The sequence below is a fragment of the Garra rufa genome, chromosome 8 (assembly GCF_049309525.1).
Source record: "Garra rufa chromosome 8, GarRuf1.0, whole genome shotgun sequence".
Lineage (NCBI taxonomy): Eukaryota > Metazoa > Chordata > Actinopteri > Cypriniformes > Cyprinidae > Garra > Garra rufa.
The window spans coordinates 31533119-31557462 of record NC_133368.1 but is presented as its reverse complement, the minus strand read 5'-3'; the positions used below and the strand labels follow the sequence as shown (position 1 = coordinate 31557462).

Genomic DNA, 24344 nt, shown 5'->3' with positions numbered 1-24344 from the left:
TTTGGTTTAAAACAACTGTTTTATATTTTAATATATATTTAAAAATGTAATTTATTCCTGTGATCAAAACTAAATTTTCAGCATAATTACTCCAGTCTTCAGTGTCAAATGATCCTTCAGAAATCACTCTAATATGCTGATTTGCTGTTCAAAAAACATTTATTATTATTATTACTACTATCAATATTTAAAAAAAAATTAATACATTTTATTCAGGATACTTTGATGAATATAAAGATCCCAAATCAGCATTTATCAAATAAATACAGGCTTGGTGAGCAGAAGAGACTTCTTTAAAAACAATAAAAATCTTACTGTCCAAAAACTTTTGACTGGTAGTGTTTTTTTTTTTTTAAGAAATTTATATTTTTATTCAGCAGGGATGCATTGAATTGATCAAAATTCAAAGAATCCTGATTGATAATAAGAAAATCACCAAATCAGCAAAATATAATTATTATTGGAGGATAATGTGGCTCTAAAGACTGCCATAAAGATGCTGAAAAGTTTGCTTTGCCATAACTGGAATAAATTCAATTTTATAATGAATTAAAAAATTAATTTCTTTTAAATAATAATTATTTTTTTATGTTTAAAATATATAATATATTCTATATAAAATTCTGATTTAAATTGCAATCACATGTCACATGTTACAGTTTTTATTGTATTTTTGATTAAATAAATGCATAAAAAAAAAAATCTTACGGACCACAAACTTTTGAACAACTTTGTATATCAGTTACAAGGTCAACATTTCTGAGGGCAACTTATTTAAAACACTTACTAAAAAAATCTTATCAACCACAAACTTGAACAACAGTGTATATTAGTTACAGGGTCAGCATTTCCGAGGGCAGTCCCAGAATGCATTGCAACCAGCTCATAACTCTTATGTTGCAAACTGACAGTGACTCAGTAATGAAAAGCATCTCTGTACACACCTGAAAGTACAAGTCCAGAACCGCAGTCATGTCTGTCCCATCTGGAAAGCACTGCATACAAGGGAAACTCAGATTAAAACAAGGAAACACTCCAGGAGGTACACATAAAAAGGGACCATTCATACAGAACACACTTTCCATTTCACTGCGCTACTTTTCCATTGTTCTTCTATGCACTAAAAAGACTTCTTTGACCATTGTGTTTGCATCTGGCATCTTTTGCAGCATTTCCAACATGACACAGCATCCAAAAATCATGGTGCTCTAATTGATCTAAAAGTTTAATGTGTCTTGAGACCTTGCGTCTCTTTTAGTTTTTCAGAGCAAAAACGTGTTCTGTGTGAAAGATATCACAGCACACAAAATGTGAGAGATGACAGGGTACGATAAATCACCTTCCTGATATACTAACCTTCTTTTCTTTCAGGTAGTAGCCAATAGCGAAATTCCTGTCTCCTGACTCACGCTCCGACTGGAATCTAGGTCAGTTAAAACAATCAAAGTTGCCTCAATTAAACCCAACAACACAAAATATGCATAACATAAAAAAGATATTGTAAAGTAGTGAAAACGACTGTTTATTTAGACTGTTTTCCAGCCCTATCTAGGGTTCGTACAGATAGTGTAAAATGAAATTCAAGCACTACTTTTTTTGAATTTCAAGGACTTCAGTTAGAGATCTTACTTATGTCTTCTATTTAAAATTATAAAAGCATTAAAGTATTATTACTAAATCATTATAGTATACTACACTTTTACTATAGTAAAACCACAGTTAATTTTCTTAAGGGATTTGTATGTGTATATTATTTTTCTTTTTAGTTTGTTTTGTTTTGTTTTTGTTTTGTTTAGTTTGTTTTGTAAATGCACTGCCTTATGGTTTGATGTTTTCTACCGTTTAAAAAAGAGATGAGTGAAATCGATCCGCAATTATGAAACAAATGATTCGTGAACCCGCACCGAAGTGCTGTTCTGAATCAAATGATTTGCGATCAGAGTTCTGAAGTTTCGTTTTAAGGCAAAAGATTCACAAACCCGCTCCGAAGTTCTGATCTAAAGCAAATGATTCGTGATCCGTGCTCCAAATTTCTGATTTAAAACAAACGATTCACAATCCACACTCCGAAGTTTCGATCTAACGCAAATGATTCCCAATCCATACTCCAAATTTCTGATTTAAAACAAACGATTCACAATCCACACTCCGAAGTTCCGATCTAAAGCATATGATTCCCAATCCATACTCCAAACTTCCGATTTAAAACAAACGATTCACAATCCACACTCCGAAGTTTCGATCTAACGCAAATGATTCCCAATCCATACTCCAAACTTCCGATTTAAAACAAACGATTCACAATCCACACTCCGAAGTTTCGATCTAACGCAAATGATTCCCAATCCATACTCCAAACTTCCGATTTAAAACAAACGATTCACAATCCACACTCCGAAGTTTCGATCTAACGCAAATGATTCCCAATCCATACTCCAAACTTCCGATTTAAAACAAACGATTCACAATCCACACTCCGAAGTTTCGATCTAACGCAAATGATTCCCAATCCATACTCCAAACTTCCGATTTAAAACAAACGATTCACAATCCACACTCCGAAGTTTCGATCTAACGCAAATGATTCCCAATCCATACTCCAAACTTCCGATTTAAAACAAACGATTCACAATCCACACTCCGAAGTTTCGATCTAACGCAAATGATTCCCAATCCATACTCCAAACTTCCGATTTAAAACAAACGATTCACAATCCACACTCCGAAGTTTCGATCTAACGCAAATGATTCCCAATCCATACTCCAAACTTCCGATTTAAAACAAACGATTCACAATCCACACTCCGAAGTTTCGATCTAACGCAAATGATTCCCAATCCATACTCCAAACTTCCGATTTAAAACAAACGATTCCCAATCCACACTCCGAAGTTTCGATCTAACGCAAATGATTCCCAATCCATACTCCAAACTTCCGATTTAAAACAAACGATTTACAATCCACACTCCGAAGTTTCGATCTAACGCAAATGATTCCCAATCCATACTCCAAACTTCCGATTTAAAACAAACGATTCACAATCCACACTCCGAAGTTTCGATCTAACGCAAAAGATTCGCAAACCTGCTCCAAAGTTCCGATCTAAAGCACATGATTCACAATCCACACTCCGAAGTTCCGATCTAAAGCAAATTATTCCCAATCCATACTCCAAACTTCCGATTTAAAACAAACGATTCACAATCCACACTCCGAAGTTTCGATCTAACGCAAAAGATTCGCAAACCTGCTCCAAAGTTCCGATCTAAAGCACATGATTCACAATCCACACTCCGAAGTTCCGATCTAAAGCATATGATTCCCAATCCATACTCCAAATTTCTGATTTAAAACAAACGATTCACAATCCACACTCCGAAGTTCCGATCTAAAGCATATGATTCCCAATCCATACTCCAAACTTCCGATTTAAAACAAACGATTCACAATCCACACTCCGAAGTTTCGATCTAACGCAAAAGATTCGCAAACCTGCTCCAAAGTTCCGATCTAAAGCACATGATTCACAATCCACACTCCGAAGTTCCGATCTAAAGCAAATTATTCCCAATCCATACTCCAAACTTCCGATTTAAAACAAACGATTCACAATCCACACTCCGAAGTTTCGATCTAACGCAAAAGATTCGCAAACCTGCTCCAAAGTTCCGATCTAAAGCACATGATTCACAATCCACACTCCGAAGTTCCGATCTAAAGCATATGATTCCCAATCCATACTCCAAATTTCTGATTTAAAACAAACGATTCACAATCCACACTCCGAAGTTCCGATCTAAAGCATATGATTCCCAATCCATACTCAAAACTTCCGATTCAAAGCAAACGAAGCACTCCGAAGTTCTGATCTAAAGCAAATGATTCGTGATCCGTGCTCCGAAGTTTCGATCTAACGCAAAAGATTTGCAAACCTGCTCCAAAGTTCCGATCTAAAGCACATGATTCACAATCCACACTCCGAAGTTCCGATCTAAAGCAAATGATTCCCTATCCATACTCCAAACTTCCGATTCAAAGCAAATGAAGCACTCCGAAGTTTCGGTCTAAAGCAAATGATTTGCAATTCACGCTCCGAAGTTTCGATTCAAAGCAAACAATTCACAATCCACACTCCGAAGTTCTGAACTAAAGCAAATGATTTGCAATCCACAATCCGAAGTTTCGATTCAAAGCAAACAATTCACAATCCACACTCCGAAGTTCCGATCTAACGCAAAAGATTTGCAAACCCGCCCCGAAGTTCCTATCTAAAGCAAATGATTCCACGCTCCAAAGTTTCGATCTAAAGGTAATAATTTGCAACTTGCACTCCAAAGTTCAGATCTAAATCAAATGATTTGGGATCCGCACTCTGAAGTTTCGATCGCAAGGTCATTGCACACCGTGTCCAAAATTTTGCAACACAATGGTTAAACTGAGTTTCGAAATGCTGTTTCACCTATCACTAGGTGCTTTTTAAAATCATTACAAGTGATGTTAAAAATCGAAAATGAATGACTCTTTTAATTTGATCTGGTTTTTGCTAGTGAATCGATTGAATGAAGTCACAAGTCTGAATCAATCTGAGCGGTTCCAGCGTAAATGACTCAATTGATTTGTTTCATCTGTTCCTCTTTTCACCTCTTCAGCCCTGTTTACATGACACTGTCAGTACTAGGGCTGCAACGATTCGTCGACGTTGTCGACAAAAATCGATAATAGAAATAGTCGACAATGAATTTCATTGTCGATGTTGTCGCCAGACAACCGAGTGAGGCATCTTTCTGCCGAGAGTCGCACATACGCAGCTTCTATGCTGAGCGATAACATACAGAAATGGCGGCGTCCAACGCAGCAGCTGCGCGTACCAAAACACGCCCGTTTCACACATACTCCGTCTGCAGTGCGTTTTTTTTCCCACACCCATGTTAACGGATTAGAACGTTCACAATGTACGGACTGCAAACGCGTTCTGTGTGAAAGCAAAACGAGTCTGTGCTTCTTCTGCACCGCATACGTAACGCACACGGACTGTAGACGCACTGCAGACTGAGTCTGTATGAAACAGGAGTAAAGTTTGGGAGCATTTTAGCCTGCTACGGCGAATTAAAATATTACCTGCATGGTTTGTAAAGCAGTCCTTGCGCATCACGGCAGCACCTCTGTGATGCACGAACATTTAAAGAGAAAGCACGTCGGACAGTTGAATGAAACGGAGTTTGGCTGGCCTCGGTAAGATTTAAATAACATGGAAGCCAATACGTTTTGTTTTGGATATACATTTTTGTTTACTGTTTTATTGCTGCTGATGGTTTACAGGAAGAAAATGTTTACTTGATTTTAATTTATTTTTTCTTATAAAACAAATGTGCCTGTCCATTAAAAAAAATAATAGAGTTTCTTAATTTATGCATTTATGTCTGTACTGACCGATTACTGTGCCTAATTGGTTTTAGACAGGGCATTTTTATTTACTTTTAGTATGAATTGGCCTATCAGCAGCAAAATATGCATCTTTTATTGAAGTACCCCCTTCTTTCTTGTGTTTACTATAATTTTCCACATAATTAAAGCAATCTCATGCTAAATTTGAGAAAAATTGAATAATTATCCGATTAGTCGACTAATCGTTTCAATAGTCGGTGACTAGTCGACTATTAAAATAGTCGTTAGTTGCAGCCCTAGTCAGTACTAGTACATGCTTAGCTCGAGTGTTTTCTGACATTAACTGAAATAAGCAAAAAAGTTTAGTTTTTTGAATTTGTGAGTTAATTGACAATATTAAACGCTATTTCATAGATACATTATCTTTCAAATATTCAAGCACTTTTCAAGTACCTCTTCAGAAGTATCGCTATTTTTAAAGGGTTTTCCAGGCCTTAAATTTCAAAGTCAAATTCAAGTACTTTAAGCACCTTGTACTAACCCTGTCCATCTATGATCTAAACTACAGAACTGGTTGCTAAACATACGTGGCATTGCTGAAACCAACATATTCATTTCCTGCCATCTTCTTCAAGAAGCCCATCAACTGGAAGAGAGAAATCAGAATAGGTAAATCAAACTCTTCTGTAAAAAAAAAAAAGAAAAACAAATGTAATTTTTTTTTTTTTTTTGATAAATGACTTACATAATCAAACTTCTCTGCATTGCCTGCAGCTTGCTGAAAGAGACAGGAAAGAAATAAAAGACATCAATATTCTGTCCTTCAAACATTAAAAAAGATAAAAACACATTTTTGAAAGTAGCAACATGGGTAAAAAATGTAATCAGTACAGTTAACAGCTAACTCAGATTAGCAGTAAGGATATGGATAATTTCATTCCTTTAATATTACCAGTACAATGCTAAGATCATTCGTTAGCAATCTGTTGTTAGAAATCAATGGGAAGATCATGATCATTTCATGTGTGTACTACAGTAAAGTAGTGTTATGCTCTACAAAGGAGATGACGATGAACCGCTACAGAGCAAAGACTGGAGTTAAACGTGTACATGGAGACCTGTAGGCCAAACAGAGAAGTGGGTCAAAAAACAGAGTGGATGTGAATCAGCAAGGTTGGTAACACCTTAAGATGATGTGTGAGGAGGATCTGTGCATTGTGTGTTGATGCATTTCTGAGTGAGTGTCGATCAATGTCCACTAAACTACAACTTCCTGCCAGACTGAGTGCGGGTTGAGGCACACATCAAATTAACGCAAAGAGAGCCATGAAGCTTGATTGCATTATTGCCATAAATAAGCAGTGACTAATGTGTTTGTTTTAAAGCTGAACATCAGGGGTGTAAAGTACTCAAATAACTGTACTTAATTACTATATTTATGTATTATTTTGGGACAACTGTGTTCTTACCTAATTACATTTCCAAACAGGGAAAAAATATGATTGTATTAAACCTTGACACTTGTTGCATGTATAAACACTTTCATTCAAAAGTTTGGGTGAGATTTTTTGTTGTTTTTTGAAAAAAAAAAAAGTAATTGTTTTTGTTCAGAAAGGACAGATTAAACTGATTTAAAAAGCCTACAGTCAAGATGTCTATGCTGTCACAAAATATGTGACCCTGGACCACAAAACCAGTCTTAAGTCGCTGGGGTATATTTGTAGCAATAGCCAAAAATACATAGTATGGGTCAAAATTATTGATTTTTTTTTTATGCCAAAAATCATTAGGAAATTAAGTAAAGATCATGTTCCATGAAGATTTTTTGTAAAATTCCTACTATAAATATATCAAAATGTAATTTTTGTTTAGTAATATGCATTGTTAAGAACTTAATTTGGACAACTTTAAAGGTGATTTTCTCAGTATTTTGATTTTTTTGCACCCTCAAATTCCAGATTTTCAAATAGATGTATCTCGGCCAAATATTGTCCTATCCTAACAAACCATACATCAATAGAAAGCTTATTTATTGAGCTTTCATATGATGTATACATCTCAGTTTTGTAAAATTTTACCTTATGACTGGTTTTGTGGTCCAGGGTCACATTTTCTATTTTAATTAAATTATTTTTATTTAATTTTCACGGTTTCCACAAAAATATAATGCAGTACTTTTCAACACTGAATGATTTCTGAAAGCTCATGTGACACTGAAAACAGTACATTTAATAGCTCCTGAAAATCCAGCATGGACACTTTAACTTAAAGCAATTACATTTTAACTTTGAACTTAATTTGAGTCTATTTACAAGTGCTGCTAATTTTAAAAGTTTAACAATTTAACAAAAGTTTCAATAAAATTTACATGCATTCCTCTTTTTACAATTTACATAGTTTTAAAGCACTTTTGTAGAAAAAAAAAAAGAAAATTACACAAATATAAATGGTAGAAAACAACTAGTAGGCCTCCTTTGAGCATTACAAAGAGCACACAACAAGAAAACGATTGTATTTATTCAATTAAATCCATTCAGCCGTTCTCCTGTTCTGGCGATATCACTTTTAGCATAGCTTAGCATAGATCATTGAATCCTATTAGACCAATTAGAATGGAAGTGTAGTTCCTAATCTTATCGGCCTAGAAAATCACAGCTTTACATTTTCCGCCAGTATTAGCACACGATATAACTACAGAAGAGTCAAGTTTTAAATACAACAAATATGGAAACTCGTTGGTCATTTTTGAACGCGATGCTATTGGTCTAATAGGATTCAATGATCTATGCTAAGCTATGCTAAAAGTGATATCGCCAGAACAGGAGAACGGCTGAATGGATTTCAAAACGGTAAAACTCAACTTATTAACTCGGGGGGAGTTGGAGAATGAGCCTATTTCCAAAAAAAGTGGAGTGTTCCTTTAAACTTCTTACTTATTGGACTTATTTTATTTAACTACAATTAAATATGGATTTTTTTTGTGGACAGTCCCAGTCAAAAGTTTTTAGACAGTAAGATTTTTAATGCTTTTTTTTTTTTTTTTTTATAAAGTCTCTTCTGCTCACCAACCCCGCATTTATTTGATCCAAAGTACAGCAAAACAGTAAAATTTGGAAATATTTTCAGTATTTAAAGTAACAGTTTTTTATTTGATTATGTTTAAAATGTAATTTATTCCTATAGACCAATTATCAGCCTACGTCACACATACGTCACGCTGGTTCAACTGCGCAAGTCGGTTGCAAAAGACGACCGGAAACCGCTATAAAACCCGAAAGAAAAATTCTGTGAAACTGTGAAAATGTCGTGTTGTGCAGTGGGTACACGGCTAGTCTCGTAAGCTTGGCTAGTAACGTTAGAACTTGGCTAATAAGTTATAGCGAACTATCCTACTGTCAATCACTAACGTTAGAATACACTTTTTGTACAGGAGAGGTATCCATGGACTTCAATAGTCCCGACTTCGTCCCTTCTGTCTTTTTCTACTCAACCCAGTGTGAAATAAACAAAAGCAATGCAAAACTTAAATATTAGAGGTAATTGTCTCTTTAGTTGCTAAGAGGGATTAAATTGCAGGCATCAAAATTCAGAGAATTTATGGCAAGTAATGTCGCATCGCGTCGTGAAGCCTGTTGAGGCATGCTATATACATGTAATTTGCACTTGACTTGATTTGGGTACACGATTACCTCAATGGCAAACGGATCTGTCAGACCAATCCCACTCACTAACGTTCATTTCGTTGAATAACCGTTCTTATCATTGGGTGACAAGCTGTTGTAATATGCGGTAAACATTTTTAAAATAACATCTAACCAAAATAATCTATAATATTTTAGAATCGAACTGTTTTGTACCGTATCCGTGTAATTTCCTATTCGTAAACGCTATGTCTCCCCGGTTTTCTGCAACCAAGATGCGCGCGCATCCCTGATGTTTACAAACAGATAATTGGTCTATCGAAAACAGCTAAGTAGAATTTTCTTTGATGAACAGAAAGTTCAGATGAACAACATTTATTTAAAATAGAAATATTTTGTAACTTTATAAATGTCTTTATCATCACTTTTGATCAAATGAAAGCAACCTTGCTAAATAAAAGTATTAATTTCTATAATTTCTTTCCCAAAAAAGTACACTGACTGCAAGCTTTTGAATGGTGTAGTGTATAATATTACAATAAAACTTTTTATTTCAGATAAAATGATCTTTGAAATGTTCTATTCTTCAAAGAATACTGAAAAAGTTTACTCAACCATTTTAAATATTGATAATAATGAGCAAATCAGAACATTAGATTGATTTCTGAAGGATTGTGTGACTGGAGTACTGATGCTGAAAATGTAGGTTTGATCACAGGAATAAATTACATTTTAAAACATATCCAAATAGAAAACAGTTATTGTAAATAGTAAAATATTTCACAATTTTTAAACGCACAAATAAACGCAGGCTTGGTGAGCAATTGAATTTTACTGAATTAAAAAGTCACAGTACCCATTTTTCTGTACATTTTACACCCCTGCTGAACATTATTACTTTCAAGGTGTATGAAAAATCACTGAATGTATTGCAAACCCAGTTTACTTCAGAAACCCACAAAGGCCATGCATCAATACTTTTGCATTGAGATCTTAGGAAAGAGAGAGAAAAAAATAATGCGTGATCTCCATGGATTTCTGTAGTTTCCAGCACTAAAGACCATTTGGTCCTGCACAGATGCTCTATTTTATGCAGTTGCTGCCTTATTAAAGAACACAATGGCACTACTGATATTTTAGTATCCAGGCTTGTTCATGGGGAGGGAGGTAAAATGGAAAGGAAAAATTACCAACGTCATTGACCTGCAGCAGTGGTCAAAAAATCCCATAGATCCTATGTCTGCAAAATATGCATAACAACATAAAACAGCACACAGAGCCTTCAACAGCATATTACATGCTTTTAGTACACGCTCATGGTGGTGCTCAAGGACTCGGAAGGAAAGGGAGGAAATGACGTCATGCGTTACGTAGGTGCAAAGGAAACCGTCAGGCACGACTTGCATTCGACAATGACCTACCAGAACACATTAAAGAGGTGAAAGACATTTGGCATCACACCGATATCATTCACAGGAGAACAATATGAGTAGAGCAATCACAATGGTTGAGTTTAGGTGTGATGGGAGATGTGAGGTTGAACTTCACGGCTGTGTTGTTCACAGGATGCTCAACATTCGTCACGCAGAGTGACGGCACATCCTTTTAATGTGTGGACTGGTTTGGAGTTAAAATAAATTCTAGAGCTGTCAAATTACATGGCTTGGAACTAATGAATTGTAAATTTGCTGAGAAACCCCCACAAAAGAAGATTTTAAAGATTAAAGTATTGATTAGACATTACAAAAAGTGCCTTTAGACATCAAAATATGTGACCCTGGACTATAAAACCAACCTTCAGCAGCACGGGTTATATCTGTAGCAATAGCCAACAAAACACTGTATGGGTCAAAACTATCAACTTTTCTTTTATGGCAAAAATCATTAGGATATTAAATAAAGATCATGTTTCATGAAAATATTTTACATATATCATATGTATACATATATATCAAAACGTAATTTTTGATTAGTGCATATGTAGTAATATGCATTGCTTAAAACTCCATTAGACAACTTTAAAGGTGATTTTCTCATTATTTAGATTTTTTTGTACCCTCAGATTCCAGATTTACAAAGAGTTGTAGCCAAATATTGTCATGTCCTGACAAACCATACATCAATGGAAATTATTCAGCTTTTTTGGTCAAAATTAACCCTTATGACTGGTTTTGTGGTCCAGGTTCACATATGTGACCCTGGACCACAAAACCAGTCATAAGGTTAAATTTTACAAAACTGAGATGTATACATCAATAAATAAGCTTTTCTATTGATATATGGTTTGTTAGGATAGGACAATATTTGGCCGAGATACATCTATTTGAAAATCTGGAATCTGAGGGTGCAAAAAAATCTTAACAATGCATATTACTTTTTTTTTTTTTTTTTTTGTGAAGACTCTTTATGTGTATATGTAGAGATGTATGTATTATTATTTTCCCTTTATTTGCTGGCATGGGGTTTGGGGGATTGTTTTGTAAAATGTGAAAAGCTTTAAATAAAATATATATAAAAAAAAAAAAAAAAAAAAAACAATGCATATTACTAATCAAAAATTACATTTTGATATATTTATAGTAGGAATTTTACAAAAAATCTTCATGGAACATGATCTTTACTTAATTTCCTAATGATTTTTAGCATAAAAGAAAAATCAGTAATTTTGACCCATACCATGTATTTTTGGCTATTGCTACAAATATACCCCAGCGACTTAAGACTGGTTTTGTGGTCCAGGGTCACATATTGCGTTTTTTTCTCTACATTGCTACCTTTTGCAGTTGAGTTTGTCAAGGTAGATTTGTTTTGTCCATCTGCAGTGTTTTTCTGTGTGAACAGGCACTAGATACAGCCTACATCCGTGACGGTTGCAATGTCAAAATGACAGTAGTTCATCAAATACAACATGTTAAATTGACAGCCCTAATGAACGCATTAAATTATGAAAGCCTGTTAAAGCAGAGGATACAATACTTTCTATTTCCTAGAAATGTGTTTGTGTGTGTTGTTCAGAAATGATCACTGCATAAAACGCACACATGCATACTGTATACAAGGACTCAGTTGTGAGCATGTAGTACTGTGTCAACTTTACGTAAGGCAATAAGAACCTTTGAATCTACAACATCTACATTACAAAACCACCATTAGCCCAGCTGGAGTGTTTTTCTTGTCTCATGTGTTTGCACATGGATCAAAACACATAAAAGACAGCATCTGCTGTAACACACAAACACAACCAAAAAGTGCAAACAAGTTACAACTCCAAGAAATACCAGCCAGGCTTTTTATAACCGCTATATATTCTTATAACAATTACTCTAAATATATACAGTGGGGTCAAAACTTTACGTACACCTTGTAGCATCTGCAAAATGTTAATTGTCTTACCAAAATAAAAGGAATCCTACTAAATGGATGTGTTTTTTTTTATTTAGTACCGATCTGAATAAGATATTTCACATAAAAGATGTTAACATATAGTTCACAAGAGAAGATAATACTCAAATTTATAAAAAATTTCCCTGTTCAAGAGTTAACATACACTATTTATATATTTATATATTTTATTATATATTTGTTCATGAGTCCCTTGTTTGTCCTAAACAGTTAAACTGCCTGCTATTCTTCAGAAAACTCTTTTAGGTCCCACAAATTCTTTGGTTTTTCAGCATTTTTGAACCCTTTTCAACAATGACTGTAGGATTTTGAGATCCATATTTTCACACCTTTGAACAGGGCCATTTTTTATAAATTCAACTATTATTTTCTTTTGTGGACTATATGTAAATGTCCTTCAAGTGAAATATTTTATTCAGGTCAGTATTAAATAAAAATGTATATGCATTTTGTATGATTCCTCTTATTTTGGTAAAATAATTAACGTTTTGCAGATTCTGCAAGGTGTATGTAAACTTTTGTCCTCAACTGTAATATGATGCATTTTATGGTCTATGGAGAATATATATTATTTAAATAAGGCACAAGTAGGGCTGGGCGATATATATCCAATATTCACAATATATTTGCAATGATTTTTCCTGTGATGTAAAATCAAGCAACACTGTGAATATCTTGAATAATGTACTGATTTTAATGCCAAGTTTTCTAAAAATGTTTAAGGGCATCTTACTTAAAATAAAGACATTGCACTTAGTAAGTTTGATTCACTTCCACAAGTCTAAACTGTCTGATTCACAACTTTGCTTCAATTATTTGTTTGTGTCACCACTCAAAAAGTCTCTGTGAAACTTTTATATATTCAAATGTTTTTATAAAAAAATAATAATATTGGTTTTTTTTTATCTGCCTTGATTAAATCTTCTAATTATTAGAAGATTTTTATTTTAAAAAGTACTGTATATAAAAATATCACATTAAAATCAAATATATATTTTGTTACATATCTTTTTCCTGAAAAGAGTAAAAACCTACTTAACACTCTAAGATGAAATATAGACCACTCCTCTCACAATCTATAACATCTTATTAGGAAAGCACTTTCGATAATTACTTACGATTTAGGCTACTGAATGGGCTAAATTAGATAATCTTTAAATAGTTTTTGTGCAACTTTTGTATCAACCATTTGTTTGACCATTTTTTTGTTTTATCACCCAGCCCGAGTCACAAGAGAGGGTGGAAAAAATGTAGAGAATAGAAAGTCTGAATGAATTTTACTTCAAATTCATTGCAAACAGACTTCTAACAATGGTCCAGAAAACAGGATGAACTCCACACATTTTTGTTTACAATGAGAGTGGAGGCCTTGAGTAGGTGTACTGTATACAGTAATAAAACACAGAGAAAAGACAAGAACCACCTGCAAAACACACTTAAGATCAATTGGTCTTAGTCTATGCAGCACTGCTCACAATCACTTATTCATACAGTCTATGAAATACAACTACAGATTACTTCATGTGTCTCAAAAACCTTTATCAGCAATCTCCTAGCCAGTACCAAATATCATAATCTGTTCTGGCTAATTCAAATCAGGAAAATGTAAGTACAGTTAGGAGGAGTAGTCACAAACATCTTCTAAATCAAAAATGAAATAAAAACAAGTGGAAGATGCTTACCTTGATAAGAGAGGTACACACGATTGCACCAGCATTCACCATTGGATTATGGGGCTTATCTGTGGAAAAACAGATACAATTTAAGACAAATGCTGAAACTGTTTCCTGTTTGAAGAAGAAAGCAGTCATGCTGAAGCTGATGGTTATAATCCTTACCGTCCTCATCCAGGAAGAGCTTGTTGAAGCGTAAGCCGCTGGGCTCTTTCCCAATGAATCGGTGCACATATTCAGTGCCGTGGTCATGCACAGCAATAGCGTACTTGAGCGGCTTCACGCACGACTGCAGGCAAAATGGCACTTTAGTGTCACCCACTGTGTGTCTGTACAAAGAGTAAACGAAGATTAGAACCAGAGACATTATTAGGGCTGTGACGGTTGTGCCACTGCGGTAGCGCACGTGACGTCACACACACACACACACACACACACACACACACACACACACACACACACACACACACACACACACACACACACACACACACACACACACATGTTGGGTTTACATGTTTTATGGGGACATTCCATAGGCGTAATGGTTTTTATACTGTACAAACCGTACTTTCTATCGCCCTACACCTACCCTACACCTAAACCTAGCCCTCACAGGAGATTGTGCACACCTTTACTTACTCAAAAAAACTCATTGTGCATGATTTATAAGCCTGTTTCCTCATGGGGACCTGAGAAATGTCCCCACAAGGTCAAAATCTACTGGTATTCCTATCCTTGTGGGGACATTTGGTCCCCACAACGTGATGAATACCAGGTACACACACACACACACACACACACACACACACACACACACACACACACACACACACACTATAACAAGCATAAAAGACAGTGTTTCTGCTACATTCATTCTGCCGTGGCGATGTTTAGTGTCCCGACAACAGCAGCAGCGAGCGCAAGTGCCTTCAGCGCAGCTGGAAGAGTTCAAATGCATTCAAATGAAATTTCACATCACACCGGCACCTCCATGTCCTGCAAGCGGGCTTCAGCTTTCACTCTCCACACAAATTATTGGATATGCGCCTAATAGCGCACATTTATCTAGATTAAACGATTAAACTAATATTGTGATATGTTTTAAGTTTTTTTTATAGCTATGGATTTTAATTTAAATCGTGATGACTTGAGAAGGCTAAATTGATCTGTCTGCCGCTGGCCGCTTGGTCGTTACTTTAAAAAACAAAAACTTGAATTTAACAAACAAAAAGTGTTCCAAATTTATTTCTAAATTAACTTCATAAACTAAAGAAACAAAAATGAATGTAATCACTCTGCTATTAAAAACAGCAGCTGTGTACTGGGGAAGAGAAAGAGAAAAAAGACAGGTTCCAGTCGGTCTCGGGCCAGTAATTCTTTTGAGCTGTCGGACAAGGTCCAGGCCAAGTTTTAGAGAGTTTTGCAACGAATGTTTGTTTAACAGCCTATTTAACATTCCTATTTAGGCTAATTTCTTATTTGAATGTATTATTCCTTTAATTTATTTAAGCGTTTTGTAGGCTTTTTGTTCACTGACAGAAGTGCTAAAATAAACACGCATGCTTGTTAATAATGTTTGAGCCTCATTTATTTTGTGTTTTAAAATTATATAAATATGTATTTTATATATAGGCCTATTGATAAATAATTTATATATTTTTCTATCTATCTATCTATCTATCTATATATATATATATATATATATATATATATATATATATATATATATATATATATATATATAAATAAATAAATAAAACACTGCATCACCAGTGGGAGTTGGTCCATTACCACTGCGTTGGTAAGAATCTGCCACCATCACAGCCTTATACATTATCCTATGGTCCATATAAGCAAAAAAACAGAAATATTGATCTTAAAGCTTAACTTAACAGACAAATGGTGATTTTAACATGTTATGAATATGTTTAAAAATACTTGGAATGAAAAAAGACATGGGCCTGGTTAACACAGAGACTCAAAGTCATTTGAAATCTGTCACAAATTTTATAAAATGGAACAATCTGGAATTTTGTGTTAAGGCCTAAATTGGAGTACGTAAAATGACTGATGTTTTTCCATCAACTTCTGTCAATAGGTCAAGGCTCTGGCACAGTGTTGTTGATCAAAAGAGCTAGTTACTGTGTAACTGGTGACTGACCACAGAGGTATATCAGCACCTGTGTATCTTTACAACAAAACCTATAGTATGGGGTAAAAACATACAGATTGTATCTTAGTGTGTAGTAATTATCAGAGATCAAACGATGTACCATGGCACATGAGTCTTAGTATTGAGAGACACATTAATGACTGAGTTTATAGCCCTATAACATTAGCACATTTTATCTCTAGTCCAGGAGATAAGTGGAGTATTTATTGAACAATAAGATAAGCTGCCACTTTATCTGATGGTTTTGTGACCAATATATATATAGAATATCCGGTATTTGTCATAATGTACATAGTGAATGGTCAGTGGTAGTGCAATTGAAGTGGTCTAGTTAATAAATGCCCATAACGATAATCTTGTTGAAATATGAAAATCGTAACACTCTGATGCCAGGCCAAAGCTTTTTAAGCAACAAATGCAGTGGACTTAGTCATTGACGGTTAAAAATAGTTCCTTTTAAAAGAAGAAGGTGTATAATTCATACCTTTGTCCATCTACTGTGCACAGAGAAACAGCCCAAAGATCTGGGCTGAATTTGGCAAGCTGTGGAATGTAGTCAGCAACCTGTAAGCAAAAGAAATAAGAATTAGAAACAAAGGCTGTGTCAAGTAGAAAAGAATCACTGAGAGATATTATTTCCATTTCTCTCATCTTACCAGCCCCCCGGAGAGATTTCTGGCCTTCTCATAAAGTGCATCAATGTGGGTGGCAAAATTCTGGAAATCTGGGATGACAAATTTCTTCCGGAAGGCCTGTGTAAGGAGAACAATGTTGCTCTGGACACACCTGGAGAAACACAGAGGATAGCGCTGAAAAATGAATATCTTTCATTGCTCATTGTTTATGGTAGAAAGTACACTAGCAGTCAAAAGATATTAAATGTTTTTTAAAGAAGTCTCTTCTGCTCACAGCAACAGTAGAATTTTGAAATATTTTCAATTTGAATATATTAACAGTGCCACATAGTCTTTCAGAAATCATTCTAATTTGCTGATTTGCTGTCCAATAAACATTTTTATTATTATTGTTACCAATATTTAAAACAGTTGAGTACATTTTTCAGGATTCTTTAATGAATAGAAAGATCAACATTTATCTGAAAAAAAGCTTTTGTACCATTACACACTATACCATTCAAAAGTTTAGAGTCAGTATATTTTTTGGGGGGAAAGAAACTATACAAAATTAATACTTTTATTTAGCAAGGATGCTTTAAATTGATCAAAAGTTATGATAAAAACATTTATAATGTTACAAAAGATTTCCATTTCAGATAAATGCTGCTTTTCTGAACTTTCTGTTCATCACAAAAAGTTTTTTTTACACAACTTTTAGTTTTTCTGAGCAGCAAATGAGAATATTAGAATGATTTCTAAAGGACCATGTGACTGGAGTAATGATGCTAAAAATTCAGCTTTGAAATTGTAGGACTAAATTCCATTTTAAAGCCCTCAAACAGAGAACAGTTATTTTAAATAGTAAAATTATTTCAAAATTGTACAGTTGTTGCTGTACTTTAATTAAAATAAATCCAGTCTTGGTAAGCAGAAGAGACTTAAAAAACATTTAAAATCTTACTGTTCAAAAACTTTTGACTACTAGCCATTATTAGCTTGACTATATGACCAATTTTCCTTCCTCGAGAACCTAAATATTTTTTTCCACATTGGCTGAAAGGTAAAAGAGCAGCACGCTGGATCTGTTCCAATGCACGTTTCCCACAGAAAAATAATTTTTTTTTTTTTTTCTAAACAATTTTCTCAAGTTTCTAAACATTTATGGTTTGAGAGAGCCAGGTTACTCACTTCCACTAAAGCAGAGGGAATTAAATCATCCACAAGCCTCATAAACACAAATGTCTCCTGTGACTGTGTCTGTAATATTGGTCCAGTTGCTTCATCAAGGTCACTGAATGAACAGACAAGCTCAAAATAGCTGTGTACAGTGCTGCTGTTAAGATTTATGTGGATGTACATTTTCAAAAGGTAATATATTACTTGCTGTCTGAAGGGCAGGGAAGCTAAAGAGGAGCCCATAGGTTTGGAACAGTGTACTAGCATAGTACCATTTCTGCAGTATGTATACTATGTGCTGCATGAAAAAAATTTATGCATAGAATACCTGAATGACTAGTGCACTTGACTATTTTCTATTTCCAAAGCAAAAGCACGTATTTTGAGCATAATTTCCACAATACATTATTTGATCAAACAAAGACATCTGTACAGAATAATAGATTTCGAAAATGTAAAATTATCTATTTTTGATTGGACATCACACACTATATCAAACATGTACTGGAAATTCAGTTTATATATGTGAATTTGCCAAAAAATAAATAAAACTATGATTATCTTAGCAATGCATAATATTAATCAAAATTTTAGTTTGAATATTATTACAGCAGGACCTTTACAAAATATCTTCATGGAACATGATCTTTGCTTAATATCCTAATGATTTTTTGCATTGACCTATTGACCCATACAGTGTATTGTTGGCTGTTGCTATAAATATACCTGTGCTACTTATGACTGGTTTTGTGGTCCAGGGTCATATATATCTACCACAGAATAAAAAATTAATAATTATTTCAACTTGCTTACAATTCTGACTTTTTTTTTTTGCAATTGCGAGTATGTATCTCATTATTCAGAGTCAGACATGAAAAATGACAGAACTGTGAGATATAAACTCAATTGTCAGAAAAAAGTCATTTTTTTCTGAATTTTGTCATAAATAAGGTAATTGTGACTTTTTATTAATGGCAGAAAGTTGTAAACATGCTTCCAAACATCAGTCTTAATCCCGTAAGCAAACATCATTTTCATCATGTGTGTCAAAAGCACTGTTTAATTGTTTAATTTGTTGTTTAAAATGAGGAAAACTCTAAGCATTACTCTAATATTCAATTATAAACATCTTTTTATGGTCCTGTCATGCAAGGTCACTCACTGCCATAAACTATCAAGTCTTTACAAGCTGACAGCACTGCACCCATCTCTTCAGTCTATAATGAAGCTGTCAGTGCTAGCCAGATCGACCCGGCAGTAAACACACCACCAACAGCAGAGAAGCTGAAAATCAGACATCTATCAGGCTGGTTATAGAGGAAGGTATTATGGATGTCTGAGGAGTGACACACAGCTAGAAGGAGCAGATTGTTGGGGTTTGCTCATAAATAAGATGCAGAGTGCTGTCCACAAATCACAACTTCTATACAATGTCTAATATACAAAATCATATATGTGTTGTATCTGAGAAAGTTCTTTCTTCAGTCGAAAAGAAATAAAGGTTTTCGAGGAAAACATTCCTAGGATTTATGTCCATGTAGTGGACTTCAATGGGATGCAATAGGTTGAAGGTCTAAATTTCAGTTTCAGTGCAACTTCAAAGGGCTCTACACGATCACAGCCAAAAAACAAGGGTCTTATTTAGTGAAGCGATTAGTCATTTTCTTAAAAAAAATAAATAAATAAAAAATACAGGCAGAAGGACCAACCCACTGTTTACAAAGCAAACATGCAAAGAAAAGTCAAACTCCCTTTATAAAAAAAAAAGGTACAACAATGTCAGAAGATTTTGAAGGTGAAGGAGAATATGAGATGTTTTTGACCTATATCCTACCTTTTTAAACTGAAGAGACACAGACAAAAAAATAACCGCACGTGACTTTTCAAACATTATTATGCAATGCATGAAATAGAGCTAGTGCAAGATGAGCTTTTAAAGTTAAAAAGTATATAAATTTTATTCATTTATTTATTTATTTTTATTTTTTTGAGAAAATGACTGATCGTTAAGCTGATTTAAGACCCTTATTTCCGGGTGGGATTATGTAGAGCCCTTTCAAACTGCAATTGGGACCTATCAATTCACTGGCTCCCATTGAAGTCCACTATATGGAGAAAAATCCGGAAAAGTTTTCCTCAAAAACCTTAAACTCAGGGAAACAGGAGGTGAGTCGATTAAACTTGACTTCTTTGACTTCTAAACCATCTTAATAATCTATCTGGTTTACCAACATATTTTGCTTTTATATCTATTTTTCACAAAGGCCACCACCTAGACCAGCACCTAACCAGCCTGAACCAGCATGGAAATTCAAATAGAAAGTATGTTTAAAAGTTTGGGGTCAGTACGCAAACTTTACGATTTTCAAAACAGTGTCATCTTACTTTTTGAACAGGTGCCGGTCCAGCATTACGCCATCTGACGTGGACTTGAGGGTGACTTTCAACATGTCCATACATTCTTTCAGCCGTGGGTCTCCCGTTCGAAGTCCAGTGGCCTTCAGTGCCTGAATGCATACACAAACAAGAGATTTCCATGAGAGCAAATAAGAGTTAACAGCTAACTGTCGATGGCATTACTCATTACGATCATCAATCACGACACTCTTTTCAAGGGTTTTTACTTCCTTTGTTGGTGAGGTTTGATTAAATAGAGTTGGTGTGATAAAACATGACTCCGTGCCAAGTTTAGTGGTGCCGATAACAGCAACAACACAGCAGGAATTGTACACATTGACCCTTCAGCCATACTATCGCATACATATATGTTCCTATAATATCTGTCCCTGCAATCATAAACATGTAAGGAGAGTGCTGTCACTCACGGTAATGAATTTGTGAGCTGGGATCTTCTCCTGGCCTTCGGCAATACTGTAAAACAGCAGGTCTTCCAAGCTGGGCAGGATGCCAGCCTTCCTTCTCCTGTAACAAGAGGGAAAAGTGCAATGACATGAGTGATCTGACCTTAATCAATGACTTCCACCATGATAGAGACCACCACAATCTACAGTTAAAAATCAACCTGAAGTGTATTTTAATATTACACCACGAACTGTTAAACGAATTTAGTTAGTTGGGATAAATTCATAAAAAGTGGCTAATATGGAAAAAGACAGGCATGCAACAAAGACTTATAGAAAAAAGAATCAGTCAGTGGAAAGTTAAAAGAGCCCATGATTACATGATTTAATTCATGTGCTCACAATTTTTTTTAAACAGAGAGGGAGAGGATATTGGACTTAGAAATTTTTGTTATGAGGAAAGCCCTAGCAATATCTATGTAACCCTATGCTTTGAGAATTTTCTGTTTACTTGTTTTTTTCTTCAGAAAAGTGCATTGTATATCGACCATACACTGCATAAATGTCCAAAAATTATTAATTAAGAATAATTTATAATATTGGCATTAATTATTATTACTATTTTTAATTATATGGGAAACTTTAATGAAATTATTGTATTGACAATTCTAAAAAAAAGTTTACATAAATTTCTAAACTAACACAATAATAATAATAATAATAAAATTCTTAGATAATAGTTATAGTTTGCTAGAAAAGGAATGTAAATTTAAAATTTTGTAAAAGAAAAGAAAAAAGATATAAAATGATCACAAATGCATAACAGGTAAATTTATTAGGGGTCGACCGATATGTGTTTTTTCAGGGTCGATTTTTTTTTTTTTTTTTTTTTTTACATTATTTTATTGGCAAATCAGTTTTGAATATAACCGATAATGATATCCATAAAAATGCTTAATATTGGTGCCAATAATCAGGCTGATTATCGGTTGAACCCTAAAATATATATTTGGGTGGACAAAAATAAAATGCTAATTTTTCATTTCCATTAAAATATCAAAACACATATATTTGAACCATGTTGATATCATATTACAGGTCTTGTGCAATGAAAACACGCATTAGCATTGCACAATACACAAGTGTAAATTCACTCTTGCCAAGTTCTATTACGAGTCGACCTAACTTAGCCATTGCATTATCACATTTAGATGGCTTTGAGTCTAATGGAGCACTGTGTAAGCTGTTGTGGCAATGAGCCACAACAGAGTCTAGCCAGGGCTATAATTCCCAGCGGCCTACTAAAACATCCTCTCTCACAGAGCATCAACAGCCCCACCTTTCCACCACACCACACCACACCACAAACATTTCCTTTACTTAATTTACATTTGCTCGATTTTCCTACAGATTATTTGATTATGTTTAATTTGAATGCTTTTTTTATTTAAATACACATCTAAAGGTGTCATGGGATGGGAATGGCACAAAAATATGATTTCAATCTTCCAGGTTCATTTGTGAGGAACATGAAACAGAGAAAGGGAATTTGTTGAGAAAAGATTGATACGGTTAGACTCGAGGTGAAAGACTGGATGTGACAATTCGAATCATACTTACACACAAACAAACAGCAGGCAGAGCAATGAGGGAGAGAAAAACATGCAGAATGAATGAGAAACATACAATAAACAGATCAATCAAATCAACTGTGACAAAATTAAAAATTGATGAAATATAATCAAGAATCTTGTACATCATGCATAATGTATTACAGATAAGTGACTATGTATGACCCTGGACCACAAACCAGTTATAAGAGTATTTTTTTATTATTATGTTTTATACATCATCTGAACGCTAAATATATATGTTTTCTATTGATGTATGAAAATCTAGAATCTGAGGGTGCAAAAATCGAAATATTGAGAAAATCACCTTTAAAGTTGTCCGAACCAAGTTCTTCGCAATGCATATTACCAATCAAAAATTAAGTTTTTACATATTTACGGTAGGAACATTACAAAATCTTTTTATGCAACATTTTTACTTAATATCCTAATGATTTTTGGCATAAAAGAAAAATCTATAATTTTGTTTATGAATATCGTTAGCTATTGCTACAAATATACCTGTGCTACTTACAACTGGTTTTGTGGCCCATGGTCACATATATGATATTTTTCAGTCTACCCTGCCAAAATACAGGGTTAACCTGATTTATAAAATCAAAACAAAAAAGATCTGACATAACCTTTTTATAGAAACTATAACACTAGTCCCATAGTGGCAACAATTATTAAGTCTATGAAGCATTTCTGTGTTTCAGTGTTTACTGTTGACTGTTTACTGTCAAATTGATGGGTGAGTTGAGACTATGTTCTGTGTTAATGGAGATTTTGACACAAAATGTCTCCAGAACATTCCCATTAGACAGCAATAAGGGCTTGAAAACAACAATAAGACTAAAAACATAACTTACACACAGGAACATCTGACAATACAACTGACAAACAGCTCAACAATTCATTATGCAAAACCCACAATTCTTTTTTCCCCCAACTAAACTGATTCATCAGCTATACTATGCAGACACAGACTCAAACAAAAATAACTTTCATTTAATTCAAAGTGAGGTCACTTGAAATAAATAGTCAACAATCTGCGTTATTGTTACGGAAGCAGACCAAACAAGAGAGGTAAGTGATCAATATAACAATGTTTATTATCAGCAGAGCGTTGTGGATAAGATGACGTGCAGAACCGGGTAAGTATAACAGTCCAAGTATGATATTCGTTGACTAGAGATGAATACTGAATACAGATCCTTTTCCTTTCCAGGAACGACGGGAGGAGGACTCCGACCCACACACACACACACACACCGTTGGTGATCGACGAACAGGCTTATGGCTGACCACAGCTGACTGGAACAGAGAACAGACTTCGTACTGGAATAGACGAGACAAGAGGTAAGTTTCAACAGGTAAATAGCGAGGTAAGTATGTCTTTGAGGTTTGTGAACTCGACAGAGAAACACAATGAGTCCGCTTCGTGCAAACGAGCCCGGACACTGAGTGAGGTGTGTGGTGTGCTTATATGTGGTGCTGGTGATTGGATTCAGGTGCGTATGATTAGTAATCAGGTGACTGTGATCGTTGAGTGAGTGAGGGAGTAGAACCTGGCCAATCCGTGACATTACCCCCCTCCCCAGGGCCCGCTCCTGAGGGCCGAGGCCTCCGACGTCGTGGTGGTCTACCTCGTCCTCGAGGGGCTGGACATTCAGGATGGTTACGATGGAATTCCTCCATGAGGGCTGGATCTAGAATGTCAACTCTGGGTACCCATGACCTCTCCTCTGGCCCGTAGCCTTCCCAGTCGACGAGATATTCCAGATTACCACCACGACGTCGGGACAGAAGGATTTCTCGGACCGAGTAGATGGATCCCTCTTCCAGGACCAAGGGGGGAG

At 34.9% G+C, this 24344-nt stretch overlaps 1 protein-coding gene across 4 annotated transcripts in view; it reads right to left on the bottom strand.

Moving 5' to 3' along the window:
* Positions 1 to 24344, bottom strand: part of glsb (glutaminase b) — a 67000-nt gene that overhangs the window by 22581 nt on the left and 20075 nt on the right. For 2 of the 4 annotated variants that reach the window (XM_073845769.1, XM_073845771.1), the window contains exons 2-11: positions 20897 to 20993; positions 20457 to 20578; positions 16935 to 17064; positions 16763 to 16842; positions 14268 to 14431; positions 14112 to 14170; positions 6132 to 6164; positions 5974 to 6032; positions 1357 to 1423; positions 945 to 995 (exon numbers count right to left, since the gene is read on the bottom strand). In XM_073845769.1, the coding sequence (XP_073701870.1) occupies positions 945 to 995; positions 1357 to 1423; positions 5974 to 6032; positions 6132 to 6164; positions 14112 to 14170; positions 14268 to 14431; positions 16763 to 16842; positions 16935 to 17064; positions 20457 to 20578; positions 20897 to 20993 (862 nt within the window). Of the gene's footprint in view, positions 1 to 944; positions 996 to 1356; positions 1424 to 5973; positions 6033 to 6131; positions 6165 to 10217; positions 10402 to 14111; positions 14171 to 14267; positions 14432 to 16762; positions 16843 to 16934; positions 17065 to 20456; positions 20579 to 20896; positions 20994 to 24344 lie in introns of those variants that run through there. The other 2 variants (XM_073845770.1, XM_073845772.1) reach the window with 2 other exon arrangements.